We start from the raw sequence: 21,064 nt of genomic DNA, 5'->3' as shown, positions 1-21,064 counted from the left end.
ACCAACTCATCATAATTGCCAAATTCAGCCTAACTAAAACATTTCCTATTTCAAATAACCTTTTGGAATTAATAGCATATTAAAGATTTTCCCTTTTACAGATTACCTGGTAAGTAACATCCCAAGAAATACATAATGCTTTACATAATCACGGCTATTTTCATGCCCATCTCCCTTAACCTTCCTCTAAGACAAGAAAATAACTATGCAATAAATAACAGCAAGATTCTCTGCACCTGTTTGAGATGGGAAAACTTAGAATGGTGTTTATTTTCAGTAACGATATTTTAAACTGCACTCACCTGCTCCAAATAGTTCTTTGTGGACCTCTAATACCACAGCGACACCAATATTATCTTTTGTCATCACTCTGTTCAACATAGCTTCGGATCCATCTGAATTAGCCATTGCCACTTGGTTAAATTCCACTGTATGCTTCTGCACCAATGTAAATCTAAAAGGTACAATGCAGTATTAACATGATATTAGGTACTTGGAATATCAGGCTAAAACGACATTAAATGAAGGGAGCACAAGATGCAGACACTATTCACTGTCTCCCTAGTCATTTTCTAGCTGCAAGGGGCTATATGATACAGTCTGGCCAACGAGACATAAGAAGTCTGATTATTGTAAAAAACTTTCTTGGAAGCACCACCTAGCAAAGATGGTATATATATATCCCTTTGCCCTTTCAGACTTTTGTCCATGTGGTGAGAAGCAGGAGGGCAAAAGCCAACCCACTATTGATGGGGAAGAAGCTGGATCCAGTTCTGGACTGCCACTTCTGGACTTCTTGTATGAGAAAATTACCCTTCTCCCATTTCTTTAAGCTACTGTTGGGATTTTTGATATTTAAAGGTGAACACAACCTTAACTGAGACAGCAAGTTAATAAGAAAGAACAGAATAAAATCTACCTACCCTGTTTGCAATTTTATTCTTACTACATCAAGAGATTTGTCAGGAAAATGCAGGGACACTCTTATCTCAGCTAAGTTCTCAGGAAGCCAATTTTTCCATCTGGCTTTTACTAGAAAGCTGGAAGTGGGTATATGCAAGTGTTAAGAGGAACAGATTCTGTAAGATGAAGAATGGCTTTCTCTGAGCTTATAGCTTCTACACTGATAGTATTTTCTTTCCTTAGTGCCAAATTAAGTATTGTAGAGTTGTAGGATTTAACAGAATTGAGTCTAGCACTGACATTTAATAGTAGTATGATCTTCATCAAAGCCATTTAACCTAATTTTCTTAACTACGTGAAATATTTATAAACAACCAAAACATACTAAATATACTGTCTACTTTTCACTAGGTGTTACGTGGAAAGAAGATGCCTTTGTTCTTATAACACACTCCCACCCCATCTTCCTCCTAGCTTTGAAACAGAAGCATGTACACGCACATCCCTTCAAAAGCACCAACTAAAATCTTCCTAAGCCGCAGGACACTGTGCTAGACAAACAATACTCCTCTCCCTGCTCCAATTCTGAATGTCTCAGATACGCTGAGAGAAATAAAAGGTGGGGTCATGTGCCTATTTCTAACCCAAAGGGAATATAATGTCCACCCTCTACTCTAAAGAGGGTGGAAACCGAAACACAAAAGATGAGGAGTTACCAAGGTGAAGAATGGGATGAAGAGCATTCCTGCTTCCAATAGAGGAAGAAGTGAAGGGTCCTGAGCTAGCAAACAGCTTTGTAGGTTTACAGGATAGAAAAGAAGCATATGAAATGATGTTTGAGATGAGAGGAAGAAGACGGACTGAAGGTTCCAAGTAAGAACATGATATTATTTGATTTATATTTTTTAAGATCACTCCAGCTGCTTTGTGAAGAATGGATTATAGGACCTACAGTGGGAATTATGAGACCAATTAGAAAGTTTTTGAGGTTGTCTGGATGACAGAAGATGGTGGCTTAGACTAAGGCGAGAGAAATAAAGAGAAGTAGGCAGATTGAAAATATGTTCTATAGGTATAATTGACCATCCTCAATATCAGACTTTTTTGAACATCTTTAGGCAGTGGAATACCTTTCTCAAACAACTTCTGGTAAGATTTCCATATATAAAACAGATCAAAGCAGTATCATGTTTGAATAAATCAATCACTGAAAACAATGAATGTTTTGGTGAATATAAAAATTTGAAATAAGAGGATATAGGTGTTAATTATAGTCTTCTATCAGTCTCAGTATCCAGTTTATTCCTGTATTTTCTTTTGGTTACACATTATTAATAAAAATCCTGATTCACATAGACACACAAATACAAGTGGTAAATAAACAGGCTTGAACTCAGAAAAAGCAAGCAAGCAGGCAAAAACTCAATTCAGAGGTCTGCACCAAAACAAGTCAACTAAGCAGCACATCAGGAACACGTTATTGATTTCCAAAGTGTTAAAATTCGGTATTTGATACACTTGAGTGAACATTTTTAAATTACAGCTTAATTATTTATAGGAACCTAGGATTCTATAGGAAAGTCTGAAAATCTTGCTTAATAGTAATACTTTTAGTATTGGAATATTTTACTTCTACCAAAGTGAAGCCATTACTGGGGGAGGGGTGTGTAATTATTAGAGATGTATTCCTTAACTAAAATTTGTTTCCCTGTGTCTTTCTTCCATTAAACCTAGATCTAGATCTTTTCTTTAAAGGAATCTAGAATACGTCTAATTTCTCTTCCACTTGAAACTACTCTAAATATCCTCCTAAGTCTTTTCTAGAAAAGAAATGATCAATTCCTTATATGATATATGGTGTAAGACAGTTGTTCATTTGAACAACTCAAGTTTACCCAAAGGTACAGTGCCTAGAATTGGGTACAGCTGAAGTACTGCCTTCTTCATTTTGGACTGTACTTTTGTTAATAAAGACTGAAATTGCACTTTGGGGACAGCGATATTAATTATAAGCCAAATAAGAACTAATATATATCTAAAACTTTTTGGTCTTTTTTGCTTTCAGCCAGGTTTCTTCAGTCCTGTATTTATGGATGCTTAAAAACAAGTGGAAAAAATGATTTTATTAAGTTACATTTATTTATTGTAGAGATTTGGAAATGAGAGGAAAATACAAAGAAAATTTAAAGTCACCCACAACCCAACATTCACGTTAACAAGTCAATATATTTCCCCAGACTTTTCTTCATGTACACGCACACAAATATTTTTATACAATTAGGAAAATACTCCGTCAGTGTTTATTTTGGCTTATTAATAAACATTCTATCAGGGACATGTCCCTACAAAATTAAATATTCCTCAAAATCAATTTTTATGATTGCATTATAGTCCACTATACAGATTCACCATAATTTATTTAACTATTCTGTATTGGACATTTAAGTTACTTCTGATTTGAGCTATTAGAGCTAATGCCATTACGACCATTTTTGCATATAAATATTTTCTGTATTCTCAAATAATTTTCTCTCTCTTTTTCTTCCTTTAATAATCTAAAAGCAGCAGACTTTATCTATTTCTGTTGAGTATCATTTCATGAGATTCTGCTCATTAGTTCACCCATTCAGATATTAAGGGTACTCAAACTTCATTCTATTTTCCCAAAAGATTAAATATCCCTGCCAACTTTTTGGCTTTTATAAATCTTATGTGTATATATCTATCTTCTCTGAAATAATCAAAATTCTCAATAGAACAAATAATAAAAACAATAAAAGCTTCCTGAGATAGATATTCTAGTCCTAAATTTGTAAAAACTTTGCAAAGGGGTGGACATGGAAATATACTGCCCAGATTCCTCATGAATACTTCAGGAAACGCTCTAGTTACGGAAAGCTGCCTCACCCAAGGTCAACTACTTCTGGGAGTAGCCAACATCCAATTACAGATCAAAAGCAAAAGATAAAGGTCTGGGGATTGGTCCCTAACTCTTGCAGGCCATTTTAACTCCAAAGCTACAGTGGGGTCAGCTGAGGCTGTCAGGCCTGCAACACAGCTCTATTCTCCAATTCTGCTTCTACCCACTTCCATTCCACAGGTGTTGATCCCTAATAAATTCCTGAACACCAAACTAACTCAGAGTCTTCTCTCTGGATAACTCAAATTGCAACAGGCAGTATCACCATTCCCATTACAAAGACGAGAAAAACTGAGGCTTGGAAAGTTTTTTTGAAAAATGAGATGCTTCATTCATCTCCAATATCCTAGAACCTCTCCTATACTACAATATTCATAATAGATTACCCTTGTCTGTTCTCTAATCATACTTTCACAAGATCTTTTGGTACCATGGGATATAATTATCTTGATTTGGAAACCTAACTAGTTAAGGCAGTTTAGTGACTCTCTTCGCTTACCAATCTCATCTTCTTGGTTTGCCAATCTCCTCTTCACCTGGTCTTACTTAGTCTTTCCACTTTGAAGATAATTTTCCTCAACAGAGATCATAAAAGCAAAATAGAAGTTTTATAGCTCTGTTTTTTCCCTCAATTATCAATTAGTGATTATACAATCCACAATGGGTATATCCCTTCTTTACAGTGCATGTTATTTAAAATATCCTCCTTGTTGCCTTGGCACTTTCACCAAACCTTTGCTTTTTCTTAATTTTATTGGCAAAGACGACAGGTTCATAAATTCCTTTTTTAAAATACACGCTTGGTTATTGACTTTTCTTTATTAAAAAAAATATATATCTTTTTAAAATGAACCCTAAACAATTATTCTGCTTATTAGATGCCTACAGCTTTCTTCCTCATTGGTATAATTTAGGATTGTATTGTCCCAGGGATTTTTGTTGTTGTTGTTGTTTTTTCCGAGGAAGATTAGCCCTGAGCTAACGACCACCACCAATCCTCCTCTTTTTGCTGAGGAAGCCTGGCCCTGAACTAACATCTGTGCCCATCTTCCTCTATTTTATATGTGGGATGCCTGCCACAGCATGGCTTGATAAGCGGTGTGTAGATCCACGCCCAGGATCCAAACTGGCGAAACCCAGGACACCAAAACAGAGCCCATACTTAAGCGCTATACCATGGGGCGGCTCCTGTACTGTCCTACTTTGGACTTAAACTTTCCTACCTTCTCGAGGTATCCACATTTTTAAGGTCTTTGGGTTCAAAAAGTTGAGAAAAATAAAACCAGTTTTCCTAAACAGAGTACATACGTCATTACAACTAACACTCCCTTCCTTGGCACTTAGAAATATTAAAGGGGACAGAGTCACATTCTTGAGTTTTATCATTTCAGCTTCACCAATAGCTGAAGAACCAAAGAGATAGTTAAGAACCAAGGAATCGAAGAAAGTTCCTTTTTTCCAGTGAGAATTCAATAAGAGCATAAATATACTTCTTGAACCTTAAGAACTCTTCAGTTACTCTGCCTTTAGAATATGAGATTCCCAGCACCAGCACAGATAGTTGTAATCTCCTACAACTTATCTTGTTTATTTTATACTATAATACATTTATAATAGAGTAAGAAATAATTACCCATATTCTATCCATACTACTTAACAATACTATTTCTTACTCCCTCCTGCCACACACAACCAAATGCACTCCACTCTGCTTCTACTTTATGTCTCAAAGATATCCAGACAGGTGAAATTCTGACATATAGAGCTCTTCCTGCATTCCTCCTATCAGATGTTCCCTTTGAATAAGACATACTGGTTTTTTGTTTTGTTATTTTTTTCTGAGAAAGAATAGCCCTGAGCTAACATCTGCTGCCAATCCTCCCCTTTTTGCTGAGGAACACCGGCCGTGAGCTAACATCCGTGCCCATCTTCCTCTATTTTATATGTGGAATGCCTACCAGAGCATGGCCTGCCAAACGGTGCCATGTCCACATCCAGGATCTGAACCGGAGAACCCCGGGCCACCGAAGTGAAACTTGTGAACTTAACTGCTGAGCCACTGGGCCGGCCCCCAGACATACTAGTTTATAGTTACTTTCCATTCACAAATTCAAGTCATCAAGCCTTGATAATATCTAAAATCTTACTTTTTTTCTTTTTGAGGAAGATTAGCCCTGAGCTAACATCTGCTGCCAATCCTCCTCTTTTTGCTGAGGAAGATTGGCCCTGAGCTAACATCCATGCCCATCTTCCTCTACTGTATATGTGGGATGCCTGCCACAGCATGGCTTGATAAGTGGTGTCATGTCTGCACCCAGGATCTGAACCAGCAAACCCTGGGCCACCAAAGCAGAACATGTGCACTTAACCGCTGTGCCACCAGGCCAGCCTCATAATATGTAAAATCTTAAACTTTACTATTTCATTTTATCATTCCTAGTCTGTAGCTAGTACACAGATACTGTAAGAATTATTCTTGATGCTATTTTCTTTTTACTTAGTCAAAGAATTCTCCTGTATATTCATCTTTTTAAAAATCTTATTTCACAGAAGGTCAAACGAGTATGAGAGAGATCATATATAATGAAAATTGATATGACCAAAAATCAAACAAAAAAGACCCCATCCTTCTTACATGATTTGAGAAAGATTATTAGGTTGAATGTTTCAAATACAGGAACAACATGTCTGAAACAGCCATTCAAATAGAACAAAGAAGTAACTCAATTTCTTACTAACTTGTGATCTAGAAACAATTTTATGGGCTCTGATGTGATTAAATTAATGCTAGAGAGAGGATGGTGAATGCCAACTATGAACAAGCAAAACAATCTGAAAGACTTAAGTACCCTCCCCAAATTCACTTATAAGCCAAAAGGAATAAGGTAGTACATAGTCAAGAAGAGAATATAACTAACAGAAGTTAACTATGACCCTTTCTGGATCACAGGAAGCATTCTTAAACCTAAACTAAATGGAAGTTTTTATTGTATATTCAGTATAAGCAGCTATAAAAATGTGTCCTTGGGTTCCTTTAAATAATCATGGGAGTGCCAGAAAGTAATTTACTAGAAAAGCAAGCTTAGAGACTGGGATAAATAGAGAAGAAAAGTGGATATACACCATCCTACCTATATTTGTAAAACTCTTTTAGCTACTGAAAGCACACCCACATCCTTAATCATTTTCGCCCCATAAGAAACCTCTGAAGTTGGGTGGAACAGTTATTATTATCTACATTGGAAAGGTAAGGAAACTGAGGCACAAGGCAATAATTTTATGTTAACTTAATGGGAAAGTTAACATCACAAACCAGCAATCATAATCCGTTTTTAAAAACTCATGTAGAGGGGCCAGCCCAGTAGCACAGTGGTTAAGTTCATGCACTCCACTTCAGCAGCCCAGGGTTCATGGGTTAGGATCCCAGGGACATGAAAGCCATGCTATGGCAGCATCCCACATAGAAAATAGAGGGAGACTGGCAGATGTGAGCTCAGCAACCATCTTCCTCAAGCAAAAACAGGAAGATTGGCAACAGACGTTAGCGCAGGGCCAATCTTCCTGACCAAAACAAAACAAAAAAAAACCTCATGTAGACAACTTCTAAATGCAACCACCACCTATGACAGAAGAAATTAATAACTGAGAAACCAGAGACATAGGATTATCACAATACGTCATTTTGGAATGACACTATAACCTCTGAACGCCCTCTTCTCAAGCACAAAACTACCTGGAATAATACAGGAAGAAAAGCAAGGATTTGGCCTTACCTGGTACCTCTGAGACCGGAAGCAGGTTAGAAAGCAAGGGCAATACAACAAGGACTAAGCACCGTGGCAACCTAGTTCCCAATCCTATTGGAAGAGATTGCCTCTTCACACTGTAACGGTCACACTGCTGTTCTAAATCTGCTGTTCTAAAACTGCTGTTCTCATCTTTCCCTTTCTTGTTGATTTGAAACAAAGAATGATCAGATCATAACTGCTAACCTCAGGAACAGCAACTAAGTCTAGTATCTAGGTCTGGTTTCATCTCCATTTTTCTCCTCTTTGGATTTCCTCAAATTATATATCAGGCTCCAAGACCCCACTTCTACTGTTAAGTCTATGGACAAAACATGTTAAAAAGAAATTTAAATTTCTGTGTCTAAAAAACTTATCTATAATAACAGTCTCTCCATACACACAGACATACAAAATACATACATATATGTATTTTATACAGTACTTTGGACTAAAGATAATAACTATTTAGAAAAAGGACATGGCAAAATTTCTGGCATTCTATCAACTGAAATTTCTATTTTATGGTATCTCTATGCATCTAACTAACTGAAAAATGATGTTCATAATGATGGCCAAAAGGTGCTGCCTAATTTTGAAGTGCCTTCTGAATGCCCAAAGATTAAATTAAACTAAATTGAATGTAATGCAAGGAATATTTTATTGTATTCCAATTCTCTGAATATTGGTAATCTGTATCCTAGCCTTTACTAAGCAACATCCTATCTTTTCATCATGATAGATGAGATTTTTATTATAGTATTTTGCCAAAAATAGTAACTACTACAGTTTCCATTTATGGTCACCTACTCTATACCACTGTTTTCTATGAAGGGAAAAAACTGTCATCAATGAAGATTAGGAATTATCAGTTGCTCTGGTTTTAGAAGAATGAGACTTTGAGAATGAGTACAGAGAGTTGAAGTACTCTTCTACAGCTACCTTTTGACTATGTTAGTTTTGTAAATCATATAAAGAAATTATCTTACAAGGTAATATAGAAATATATACAAATGAGGAAATAAGCCCAGAAAGGGTAAGTGATTCATTCAACATTATACAGGTATTTAAGTAGAAGAACCACCTGGCTTCAAAACTGTCTTTTTCTTTGCACTGTATTCTCTCTCCAATCTGAAGAAAGACTAGAAAAAGGCACGGTAGTATACTTTGTGTTAAATTCCAAATAGTATGGCATTGGATAGTTCGCTAATATGACATCAATGAGCATTTGGTCCTATTTAGAAGAGGTAAAATGTAATAATGTATCACACTCAAACTCAGTCTTCAGTTAGTTTAAAATCTTAACTACCTCTAGTAAATTATCAAGGCATTTTAGATTTTCCTCTCAAAACTGTGAAGAGAATGATAAAAATTTTCTGTATTATCTTCCTTTAGAAAGAAACAATGGCAAATGGAAAAAGAGCTTAATGTTAGATGTCTCAAAAAGTTATCAGTACTTTTTTTAAAATTATGGCATTTCAAGGAAATTTGTAAATGAATATAGGTAACATATATCAACTTCAAGGCAATTTTCCTAAATGAGGTAGCCTTATAAAAGGTAGAAGTAATATCAAAAGCTCAAACAAGAAGCCTAAAGATTCAGTTTACTACTGGTTAAAAGCACTGACTATAAAAGCCAGACTACTCTGCGTGCCTTGGTTTCTTCATCTATAAAAATGAGGAAATAGCTCTATTCCTACCTCTGAGGGTTGCTTTAAAAATTAAGTAAGATAATCCATATAAATAGAAGGCTTGACATGTAAACACTATGGAAGTAATAGCTATTGTTATTCTAAAATTCATTAAAAAATCACCAACCCACTAGAAGAATTTAGTATATTCTGACCTCAAATACTACAGAGCTGTACACAATTCTTAACCAAAATGAGAACATCTCTACTAAACATTCAAAGACAGGAAAGTAGGTACAAGTAAGTCAAATATCTTTCAAACACATTTAATTTGTTTACTTAAAATAACAGGCCACGCTGGTACTATGTCTATATCAATAAAAACATTTAACTGGCTTTGTTGTAATAGGTATTAAATAGGGAAATACTGGAAAAGAGTCACAAGCATATATATGCTTCTTCTATAAGCAGATGATTCCCTATCTAATGTATCAACCCCAAATTATTAACCATGGGATTCAATGTCTATCAGACCTCACACATTTCAGTATTCTTTGGGAAGTTCCTTCAAATTTTCCACTCTAAAACTTTATGAGGCAAAAATATGCTTCTCTCTTTTCCTCAAGATGATAACCAAAAGAATCTGCCTCTAACCATCTAGTCACTGAGCCAGCATTCAAGTGACAGCCTTCTGAGCGTGTTATGGCTCTGCACGCTCAAGTAGGAAATGCAGTTCCTCAGTCCAATGCATATAACAGAGTAAACCCAAGAAGAGAAAACTAGTAAAATTACAAAGGACTACAGAAACAGAGAAACAGAACAATAATAAAAGTATATCCAGGACACTTAATGGTTTACAAAGTACCTACCCATTCATTATCTCATTTAATTCTAACTACCCCTCAGGTAGGTAGGCTGAACAGATACTGTTTTCCATTTTAAACTCAAGAATATTAAAGCATAGAGGCCTCTACAAGATCCTTTATGTGTTTTAATAAGCAGATCCATAATATTGTCATCTTTGATAATATTTTAATCAACTACGTTAACAGCCCTGGAAAACACACAGGTCATGTTTTCTGCATGTTGAATAATGATTGCTTTCCATTTTCCTGTCTCAATCAATCCTTTACCTCCCCACCTCCATAACTCTGTGCCTCTCTTCTGTCCTCCCTTATCTATCTATGCAAATCTCTATCTTATATATATCATATTTTATTGTGATTTTCTTATATGTTTACCTTTTCCTTCTAGACTAGTGTTCTGAGAGGAATTAGGAACTATGTCTTGTCTATCTTTGTGTCTACTGTGACTAGCACAGCACTTGTCACAAAGCAAATGCCCAGTAAACATTTAGTGAATAAATGATTAAATAAATGTATGAAATACCAGTTGAAAAAGAAGAAAAGGTTGACAAAATGAATGATTCTGAAAAGGGTCAACTATCAAAAATAAATCACAGAAAGAAACTCAGATCACTTATTTCTAATCTTAAAAGGTATTACTTTCTCTTTTTACATCAAAACTAATACTTTACTTCATGAAAATACATCTGATTATAACACCACATTCAAGTATATACTTCTTAAAATTTCTACTGTAATTTGGCAATAAAAGCAAAAAGAATAGAGCCAGCCCTGACGGCCTAGCAGTTAAAGTTTGGCATGCTCTGCTTCAGCGGCCTGGGTTTGGTTCCGAGGCACAGAACCACACCACTCACCTGTCAGTAGCCATGCTGTGGTGGTGGCTCACATAGAAGAACTAAAAGGAACTATAACTAACATACATAACTATGTACTGGGGCTTTGGGGAAGGAAAAAGAAGAGAGGAGGATTAGGGGCCAGCCTGGTGGCATAGCGGTTAAGTTCACATGCTTCACTTCAGTGACCCAGGATTGGCTGGTTTGGATCCTGGGCATGGACCTACACATAGCTCATCAAGCCATGCTGTGGCAGGTGTCCTACATATAAAATAGAGAAAGATGGGCACAGATGTTAGCTCAGCGCCAAGCTTCCTCTGCAGAAAGAGGAGGATTGGCAGCAGATGTTAGCTCAGGGTTTATCTTCCTCAAAAACAAAAAAAAGAGAGGAAGATTGGCCAAGAGATGTTAGCTCAAAGCAAATCTTTCCCAGGAAAAAAAAAAAGAATAATATAATATTCTTATTTTCAATACACAGCCTAATAAGAAATAAAACATTACCAACAGTTTTAATTATATCTGTATCATTTTCTTTCTAGCTTTTAGTTTATTTTATAAAAATGGGTCAAACCAAAGACAACTTCAAATATGTGATAATTAAAGAAGTAAGTTTACACTATTATACTTTGTCTCCTTAACTCACTTTTCTGTTTTGAAGAATATTGCACAACCATCCACATGCTTTCTCTCCTGCTCAGACATTATTTTGGCACGTGACTTTGGAGAAAAAAATCCATCATATCCACGCTCCTTCAATGCTGGCAGAAAGAGAGTGAAGTATTGCTCTGTTTCCACTTCCTAAGATGAAAGAAAATTTAACATCAACATGACACAGGAAAACTCTGATTAAGATATAAAAATTTTCAGCATTATAAGTAAGATATGACTAAGATAAAATAATTTATATAACAAATATTATCTAATCATGTTACCTTACTGTTAGAAGCCGCCATTTGACAATGGCAGCTTTCTAAATCTGAAAGAACCAGAAATGTCACAGGATTTTCTCATGCTCACATAGCTAGTTGGTCCCAAGTCTCTTGACTCTCAATTTAGAGTTTACTCCACTATACTTCACTTCCTCCAGACTGGTAATTAAACAAAGAAAACTGGTCATACTATAGATTAAGTGGTATAAAATAGTACATTTTATACATGAAGAGGTAATTTTCAAAATTATTTACCTTTCTCAACTGTGGTGGAAAGGAATGATACCCAAGAGTGAGAAGCTTAAGATCTATCAAAAAAATTTTACTTTAACGAATTTTTAGGTACCTGAATACCCATCATCCAACGGTCTCTGTTAATTTAGTAATTAAGTTAGACTATCTTATTCTTTGACCCATTAAATATTTTTAACAAATCTTTCCAAATGAAATAATTAAGTATGAATGATTTATGTATGATAATGCTCATAACAACACGATTTTATAATAGTAAAAACTCAAACAGCCTAAATGTCCAACAGTAGGGAAAATGCTAAATTATTTAATATATAGTCACAATCAATTTGCTTTGGAGAATTTCAGTCACATGGTAAGTGCATTAAGTGCAATAAACAAGAAACAAAATATGTCAATAGTGTGACCTCAATTTTATTTTGAAAATATATCTATAAACAAACAGGTAAGTGAATAAAAAAATGTGTACATGAAATACTTCAGAAGTTTTAACACAGCAACTATCTTTGGGATATGAGATTACGTGTTTTCCTCCATCATTCTGTATATTTTCTCAAAATTTTCAACTTCTCTAGAATGAACACTTTATAATACAGTATTCCTTTTACAATAAGAAAATATATTTTTAATTATGATGTTTTTATTCTTCAAACTATACTTTACTTAGAAGAGTGTGAAGCTATTACTACAAACACAAAATCAAAAGACAGACGATTAACTACAACAAGCCTAATTTTATTTGCCTCCTCCTCCTCCAAATTCTGTGTCAGGTCTGAGTTAGAAGAAAATTTAAGTTTTTAAGATTTTTGCTTATTATTATTTCCCAGGAAGTCATATGAACCATGGACAACACAAAAATAAATTATCAAGTTACTCTAGTACAAAAAATATTATTTAAAAAGTAATAACTTTCTTCTCAGGCCATGCTGAAAAGAAGATGTGAACTTATAACATTCAAATTTTAAAATACCTTTATAAATATTTAATATGCTTTGAAAAGTTGCGAAGGAAAAAACTACTAAATACTACCTATAAACCTTCTTGGTTATTCATTAGCTGAGAGATGAAAAGAAGTGATAAAATACATATTTCAATGGAAAGGTGCTTTTTCATTTAAATGCATTAAAATCAAGTGTTGTAAAACAGAAGAGTCAATTTCAGAGGTGATTTTCAAAATAAAGCAAAAGTGCATGATTTATAGTAGAATACTTTTAAATGTTTATCATTAAAGGACCAACAAGTGGGCAAGCAATTTTTTAAAAATTCCATTATAAGTTAAATTTATACTCTAGAAAGACCAATCTTCTGCAGCTTTCTCTTTCAGCAATACCAATGATTTGTTCATGAGACAAACTGTTAACATGAATAATGGGTGAGATCATTTTCACTTAAGAACACAGTAAATGAGAAATGGATGGCTGAACTTAGCAAAATAGTGTCGCTGTGGAAATGTCTTATGTTCTTATTAAAATTGTCATTTTTTTAAGAGAGAAAACAATTCCTTTAGAGTTTTGCTTTGAACACAACATCTCTCCCAGAAGTAAGGTATCCTATTATGTTTAAGTTCACCTTTAATATTAATATTTAACATTTAACATAACACCTTAAGTTAAAGACAATTTAATTTCTATAGCATTACCTGAAGACTAATGATATCTGCATCACAGTTAACAATTTCTTCCATAATTCCCTTTTTCCTGTATTCCCAGTTTAATGCCCAGGATGGGCAATAGCCATATAGCTGCCGGGTGGCGTATTTATCACATAACACATTGTAACACATAACTGTGAATGATGCTAAGAAGAAAAAAGCAACAAGACAAAAGGAGACAATTAGGCAACTTTTTCTAAGCAGTATCATGTATATATTGTGTACAAGCACATATGGCATATAAATATACCTCAAATATCATCATTGTGAAATGCCTCAGGCAAGATTCTGTTAAACTACATCTAATAAAACTTCACTGGAGTTCATCACACCAGTTATTTTACTAGAATTAGACTAACAGTTCATATTTGAGATTTTTAGGAAATGTGTTTTAATAAATAAAAATTAAAGTTTTAAGTCAAAATGCTAATTTTTTGTACATATTTTGTTGAGCAAACCTTCTCTGCATAAAGGGAGCGGAAGTAAATTTTAGTTTCATTTTCATTAAAAGGTTCTAACATCATTCATTTTTATTAACAAAATATCCACACTTAATACCTTAATACTTTTTGGGGCTTCTTACTGCTTTCACTGCTCTGAGATGGAAGAATATAGACTAACAACCTGCTCAAGAAGATAAAGTACCTAAGTAGTTTAAAATTTTTCAGAAGAAAATTCATTATTACTCATTTTTCTTAAATCACCTGATACCCTGTGTGAAGATGCCATTTGGAAAGCTGTATTACAAGGAATAATTTTAAAATCAAGAGTTGCATCATTGTGAAAGACAATATTTTTGTACATAAGCCATAATGTAATTTTTTTTTGGTGAGGAAGATCGGCCCTGAGCTAACATCTGTTGTCTATCCGCCTTTTTGCTTGAGGAAGACTGTTGCTGAGCTAACATCTGCGCCAATCTTCCTCTACACTGTATGTGGGATGCCACCACAGCATGGCTTGTTGAGCAGTATGTAGGTCTGCACCCAGGATCTGAACTGGTGAACCCCAGGCCACCAAAGCAGAGTATGTAAACTTAACCACTACACCACTGGGCTGGCCCCATGTAATTTTTTTTTAAAATCTATCCATCAGTATTTTTAAACACAACTACCTAGGGGAGGTAAATTGAAGGCCTGTTAATTATATCACAAAGCCCAAATGACATTTCAAGTTATTTCTGGAAAAAGCCAAGGAAGAATAAGAAAAATTATTTACCTGATGGCAGAATTTGGTCTCGTTCTTTTAATGTAATCCATGGCCTCGGAGGAAGCTGCTCTGGATGAACTGGAAAACAAATTTTTTTAAACATAAATTAATTTCATGTGCTTCTAAAATCAGTATCATTTACTTTATAATGTTAAATCAACTTTTGCTTTTTCTTCAGCTATAATGGCCCATAAACTGACTTAAAAATCTAATACTGAAATATAATGAAAATTTATAAGACAAGAAAGTTTAAGAAGTGCTATGCAAAAAACACATAACTAACATACAAAAAGAATATTAGAAAACTCCTTAATGTCATTTCCAACTACACAGTATTTATGAAAGCACCTATTCAAAACCTTAAGTAGGATCTTATGTCTTAAGTACAGATGTAAACTGGGTTGACTTAGCCTTGTTCCCTGCTGGGAAATCAAAGCTGTGTGAAGTTCCAACATACTGATGAACTAAAATACTCAAATATCTTTAAAGTAGAAAATCACATATGAACGTATAATAAAAATTAATAAATTTTCTAATGGGGCTATCATTTCTAATTTTAATCTTTCTCCCTTTTATAATGTCCATGCAGAGCAAGAGATTAGAACTACACTATAAAAAGAAAAAAGGCAGGCACTGGTTAAACATTAATTGCTCAGATATCGTTATCAATACCACGGAACTAAATGCTACCCAACTACCAAATGAAAGAAAATTCACTGAGTTAAGATTTAACTACCCCTTTTTCTTCTTCCTTTTAAAAATATTTGCAATTCTAGGACATTTGATTCAAGTTTGCAGATTTGCTCAGTGTACTGGCTGAGAAATACATTCTTTTAAAACAAAAACACTCCATCTTCATTCAGCCACACAAATTTTAACCAAAGTATCCAAGATATTAAAAAGTGTCACTTTACTATTTTGGTGTTCCAAAAAGTGTACCTAAAGGATGCCTGGTTTTAGCATCCATATTTTTCACAAAGTGGAATGAACATTATTTTGCACATTCCATATGTAGCCAGGAAAGAAATGAAGGTTATCATAAGATGACAAACAAATCATCCAGCTGGTTCAACATACTCAATTCTGAAAAATAATCATGCCTGCTAGGAGTGCCATGCACAAATCATGTCAACTATCTCAAAAATAGAAAGCCCAACATACAAATACAATGAAATGCAAACAAGCAACTTTCCAGTTGTTGGGATCCTTATTAGCAAATGGTTAAAAATTCAGAAATCAAGAAAATTCTCAAAATAAAACAAGTACGGTGATGTCAAAGTTTTGGTGCTTCCCAAATCTTAACTAATACATTTTAACTAATATGTTACAATATATCAGGTACAAATGAAACACATAGCATTCACCAATAATGTCTGGAGAGCCAACAACATAGGAAAGACATTCTATCTCACTAGTAACCAGGAAAAATAAAAAGTTGAGATAGGATGTTTTTATACAGGTTGACAAAAAAAATTTTAAGTTTACTAACATCCAGGGTCAGTGAAGAAACTGACATTTGCACATATAGCTGGTGGGAACACACACTGGTACACCTTTCTGGGAGGACAAACTAGATCATATTTTAAATTTTAAAACATCCATGCCCCTGTGACCCAGGAATCCTATTTCCTGGAATCAGCCCTATCAGCTTAAAGCAGCACGCAAATAGATGTTCATTACACCATGTTCATGAGAGCAAAAACAATGGTAAATGGCTAATATTCATTTTACAGAAGTCTATGGTACAGTTTAAAAGAACAAGGATAGATACACGTGCTAAAGTAGAAAGATATACAAACACTGTTTAGGAAAAAAAAGTAGAAAAACATAATGATAAAATACAACATTTTATTAGAAAAAAAATTTTAAAACACATGAAAAGAAATACCATAAAACTTCTATTCATTTTATTTTCATATGTAAATGTCTATACAAATATCTACAAGGATACAAACTCAACTTACACATGTGTACTTACATGCAGGGGTCAAAGGAAATTCTAGTCTTATCTGAGGAATTTTAACATTTTTTACAAGGAGAATATATATTCAAGTGTAACATATACTTTAATTTATTTAAAGATGAAACTGCAATGCCAATGGTACAACAAAGGATAGGAATACAGAGTTATACGGGCTACTATCAAATAAAATAAGTGCCCATCACCAGATGAATGGATAAACAAGATGTGGTGTGTATATATACATATATATATGTATGTATGTATATATACACACACAATGGAATATCACTCAGCCATAAAAAAGGACAAATTTGTGCCATTTGCAATGACATGGATGGACATTGAGAGTATTAGGCTAAACAAAATAAGTCAGACAGAGAAAGACAAATACCATATGATTTCACTCATATGAGGAAGAAACAAACAACAGATAAAGAGAACAGATCAGTGGTTACCAGAGGAGAAAGAGGTCAGGGGGAGGGCAAAAGGGATAGAGGGGCACATATTTTTGGTGACAGACAAAGACTAGACGATTGGTGGTAAACATAGTGCAGTATACACAGAAACTGAAATATAATAATGTACACCTGAAATTTATACAATGTTATAAGCCAGCATGACCTCAACAAAATTTTTTAAAAGTTAAAATAAATAAATAAAGACTGTTTAATAGATAAATATGTATGGTCCTAGACACAGTACTAGAATTTGGATCAAAATTGAAGATAAGTCTGTTCTCATCATAAAGAGAAGAGACAGCAGTTAAGATCTTAATAATCTCTCAAGATCATACCTAAGACGTGATAAAACAGTAATCCTCCCATTTTTATCTCCCAAACATGCCACACTAGGTGATAGACAGCCCTGCAACCAGCCCTGGAGCCACCAGGAATAGACAGGGAGGAAAAAATAGAAACCAAGAAAAGCCTGACTTCTCTGGGCAACAGAGCAGAAAAGGAGAAGCCTAGTGGGGACTAGGTGGGAAATCCACACTCAGTGGCACAGGTGAATCAATGTTGCTGATAGTAACCTCTCTAGCAGAGCCCAAGCAAGCCAACTCATCCTATATGTCACAGTGGCCAGCAGCACTGGGCCCGGACTCCCCACAGCGGAGGTGTCAGTTAAGCCTGGAAGGGCTGACAGAATCCACATGCTAAACCTAAACTAGGCAATTGCCTGCTACACCTGAAATTTAAAAAGGATCAAAAATCTCCTAATATTCAAAATATCCTGGGAACAACTGAAAATTCTGGTCATACAAAAGACCACGAAAATCACAACTTAAGTGAGAAAAGACTATCAACAGACATCAGCATAGAGATGATTCAGAGGTTGAAATTATCTGACAGAGATTTTAGAGTAGCCATCATAAAGTTGCTTGAAGAAGTAATAACAAATCCTCTTGAAACAAATGAAAAACTAGAAAACCCAAGCAAAAAAAAGTTATATTTTTAAAAAAGGACCAAATAGAAATTACTGAACTGAAAAAATTCAATAGCCAAAATAACAAAACTCACTAGAAGGGCACAATAATAAAGACAACAAAAGATAATATGAGTGAATTTGAGAACAAATCAACAGAATTCATTCAATACAAACAATAAAAAAAAATAAACTGAAAAAAAATGAACAAAGTTTGAGACCTGTGGGACTACAACAAAAGCTCTAAGACTCATACAACCAGAGTCCAGAAAGAAAAGAGACAAAACATGGGTTTAAAAAGTATTCTAAGAGATAACGACTAAAAATTGCCAGATTTAGTTAATGACACAAACCTACAAATTCAAGAAGGTGAGTAAGCTTCAAGTAGAATAAATCCAAAGAAATACACACCAAGAGACATCATCATTAAACTGCTGAAAACTAAAGACAAAGAATCACAAAAACATCAGGGAGAAATGACACATTACCTATAAGGGAACAAAGGGTTTCTCTTCTGAGACCATGACAGCCAGAAGTGGCACAACATTTTTCAAGTGCTGAAAAAAAAGAACTGTCAACTGAAAATTCTGTATCCAGCAAAACTATCCTTCAGAAATTAAGGGGAAATAAAGATGTTATCAAAGGAAAACTAAAAGACTTTGTTGCTAGCAGACCTACCCGTAAAGAATGTCAAAAGGAAGCTCTCTAAACAGAACAGAAATAACAGAAGAATTTGAACATCAAAAAAGGAAAGAACAAGGACAGTAAAATTAGCAGTAAATAATAGATCATCCTTCTCCACATGAGGTTCTTAAATCATATCTGACAGCTGAGGCAGAATTTTAACATTTGTGTGGTCCTCAATGTAGGTAGAGGAAAAACTAGAGAATTGTATTTTAAAAGTGGAGAGGGTGAAGGGACATAAACCGAAGTAGGCATCAATAATTCACTTAAAGTGACAAAACACCATTATCAGTAGACTGTGTTAAGTATGCATATTGCGATATCTAGAGCAACCACTAAGAAAACTATAGAAGGTCATATACTCAAAAACAGTATAAAGAGGGCCCAGCCCAGTGGCCTGGTGGTTGGGTTCACACACTCCACTTCAGTGGCCTGGGGTTTGCTGGTTCAGATCCCAGGTGTGGATCTACACACCGTATATCAAGCCATGCTGTGGCAGGCGTCCCACATGTCAAATAGAGGGAGATGGGCACAGATGTTAACTCAAGGCCAATCTTCCTCAGCAAAAAGAGGAGGGCTGGCAGCAGATGTTAGCTCAGGGCTAATCTTCTTCAAAACAAAGAAACAGAAAAAACAGCATAAATAAAACAAGATGTAATCCTAAAAAATGTTTAGATAACCCACAGGAAACCAAGAAAATATAAACAAATAAAGGAGAAACAGAGAAAACAGGTAATAAAATGGCAGACTTAAGTTATACATATCAATAATTACTTTAAATGTAAATGGTCCAGATACACAAATTAAAAGACTAGAATCTTGGTGGAGTAGACAAAAAACATGATACATGACTCAACAGTATGCTGTCTACAAGAAACTCACTTCAAATACAACAACATAGTAAAGTTGAACATAAGAGAATGAAAAAAGATATACCATGCTAACATTAAACGAAAAAAGCAGAGTGGTTATCAAAGACAACACTAGGAACAAAGAAAGTCACTACATATGATAAAAGGATCAATCCATCAAGAAGATGTAGCAATCCTAAGTATGTATACACCAAACAAAAGAGCTTCAAAATACATGAACCAAAAACTAAGAGAGTTGAGGGGCTGGACTGGTGGTGTAGCAGTTAAGGTCTTGTCCTCCAATTCGGTGGCCTGGGGTTCGCTGGTTCAGATCCCAGGTGTGGACCTATGTACAACTTATCAAGCCATGCTGTAGCAGGCATCCCACATATAAAATAGAGGAAAATGGGCACAGATGTTAGCTCAGGTCCAGCCTTCCTCAGCAAAAAAAAAGAAGGAGGAGGATTGGCGGTGGATGTTAGCTCAGGGCTAATCTTCCTAAGAAAACAAAAACAAAAACCTAACAGAGCTGAAAAGAGAAACAGACAAATCTACAATTATGCTTGGGGATTTCAACACTATAATGCCAGCATCTGATAGGACTACTAGACAGAAAATTAGAAAAGACATAGAAGAAGTGAACACGATCAACAACCAACATGATCTAGTTTACATTTATAAGAAGACTGCACTCAACAAATATGGAATATATACTTTTTCAAGCATTGATGGAACATTCAGCAAGAGAGACAATAAAACAAACCTCAGCAAATTTGAAGGAACTGAAATAAAACAGAATATGTTTTCCAACTGGTGCCACACTGGAATCAAACAAGTATAACAGAAAAACAACAGGAAATTAAACAATACATTTCTAAATAATCCATGAGTCAGAGGAAGACGCAATTACACTAATCAGAATGATAATGAAAATACACGTATCAAAATTCGTGGAATGCAGCTAAAGCAGTTCTGAGAGATTTATAATGCTACATGCTTAGATTATAAAAGAGGAAAGATCTCAAATCAACAACCTAAGTTTTTACTCCAATGAGAAAAAGAATAAAATAAACCCAAAGCAAGCAGACAGGAGGAAATACTAAGGCATAGGGAAACAGAAAAGTTAAACATAAAAGAACAGAAAAAGATACACAGTGCAAATTCTAAC

At 34.8% G+C, this 21,064-nt stretch overlaps 1 protein-coding gene across 8 annotated transcripts in view; it reads right to left on the bottom strand.

Moving 5' to 3' along the window:
* CNOT6L (CCR4-NOT transcription complex subunit 6 like) overlaps positions 1 to 21,064 on the bottom strand; it is a 103,018-nt gene that overhangs the window by 18,711 nt on the left and 63,243 nt on the right. For all 8 annotated transcript variants that reach the window (XM_023637902.2, XM_070263630.1, XM_023637901.2 and 5 more), the window contains exons 6-9: positions 14,986 to 15,054; positions 13,759 to 13,916; positions 11,582 to 11,736; positions 303 to 454 (exon numbers count right to left, since the gene is read on the bottom strand). In XM_023637902.2, coding sequence (XP_023493670.1) covers positions 303 to 454; positions 11,582 to 11,736; positions 13,759 to 13,916; positions 14,986 to 15,054 — 534 coding nt within the window. The remainder of the gene's footprint in view (positions 1 to 302; positions 455 to 11,581; positions 11,737 to 13,758; positions 13,917 to 14,985; positions 15,055 to 21,064) is intronic.

The sequence above is a fragment of the Equus caballus genome, chromosome 3 (assembly GCF_041296265.1).
Source record: "Equus caballus isolate H_3958 breed thoroughbred chromosome 3, TB-T2T, whole genome shotgun sequence".
Classification (NCBI taxonomy): domain Eukaryota; kingdom Metazoa; phylum Chordata; class Mammalia; order Perissodactyla; family Equidae; genus Equus; species Equus caballus.
This window is presented reverse-complemented; position numbering and strand designations above follow the sequence as displayed.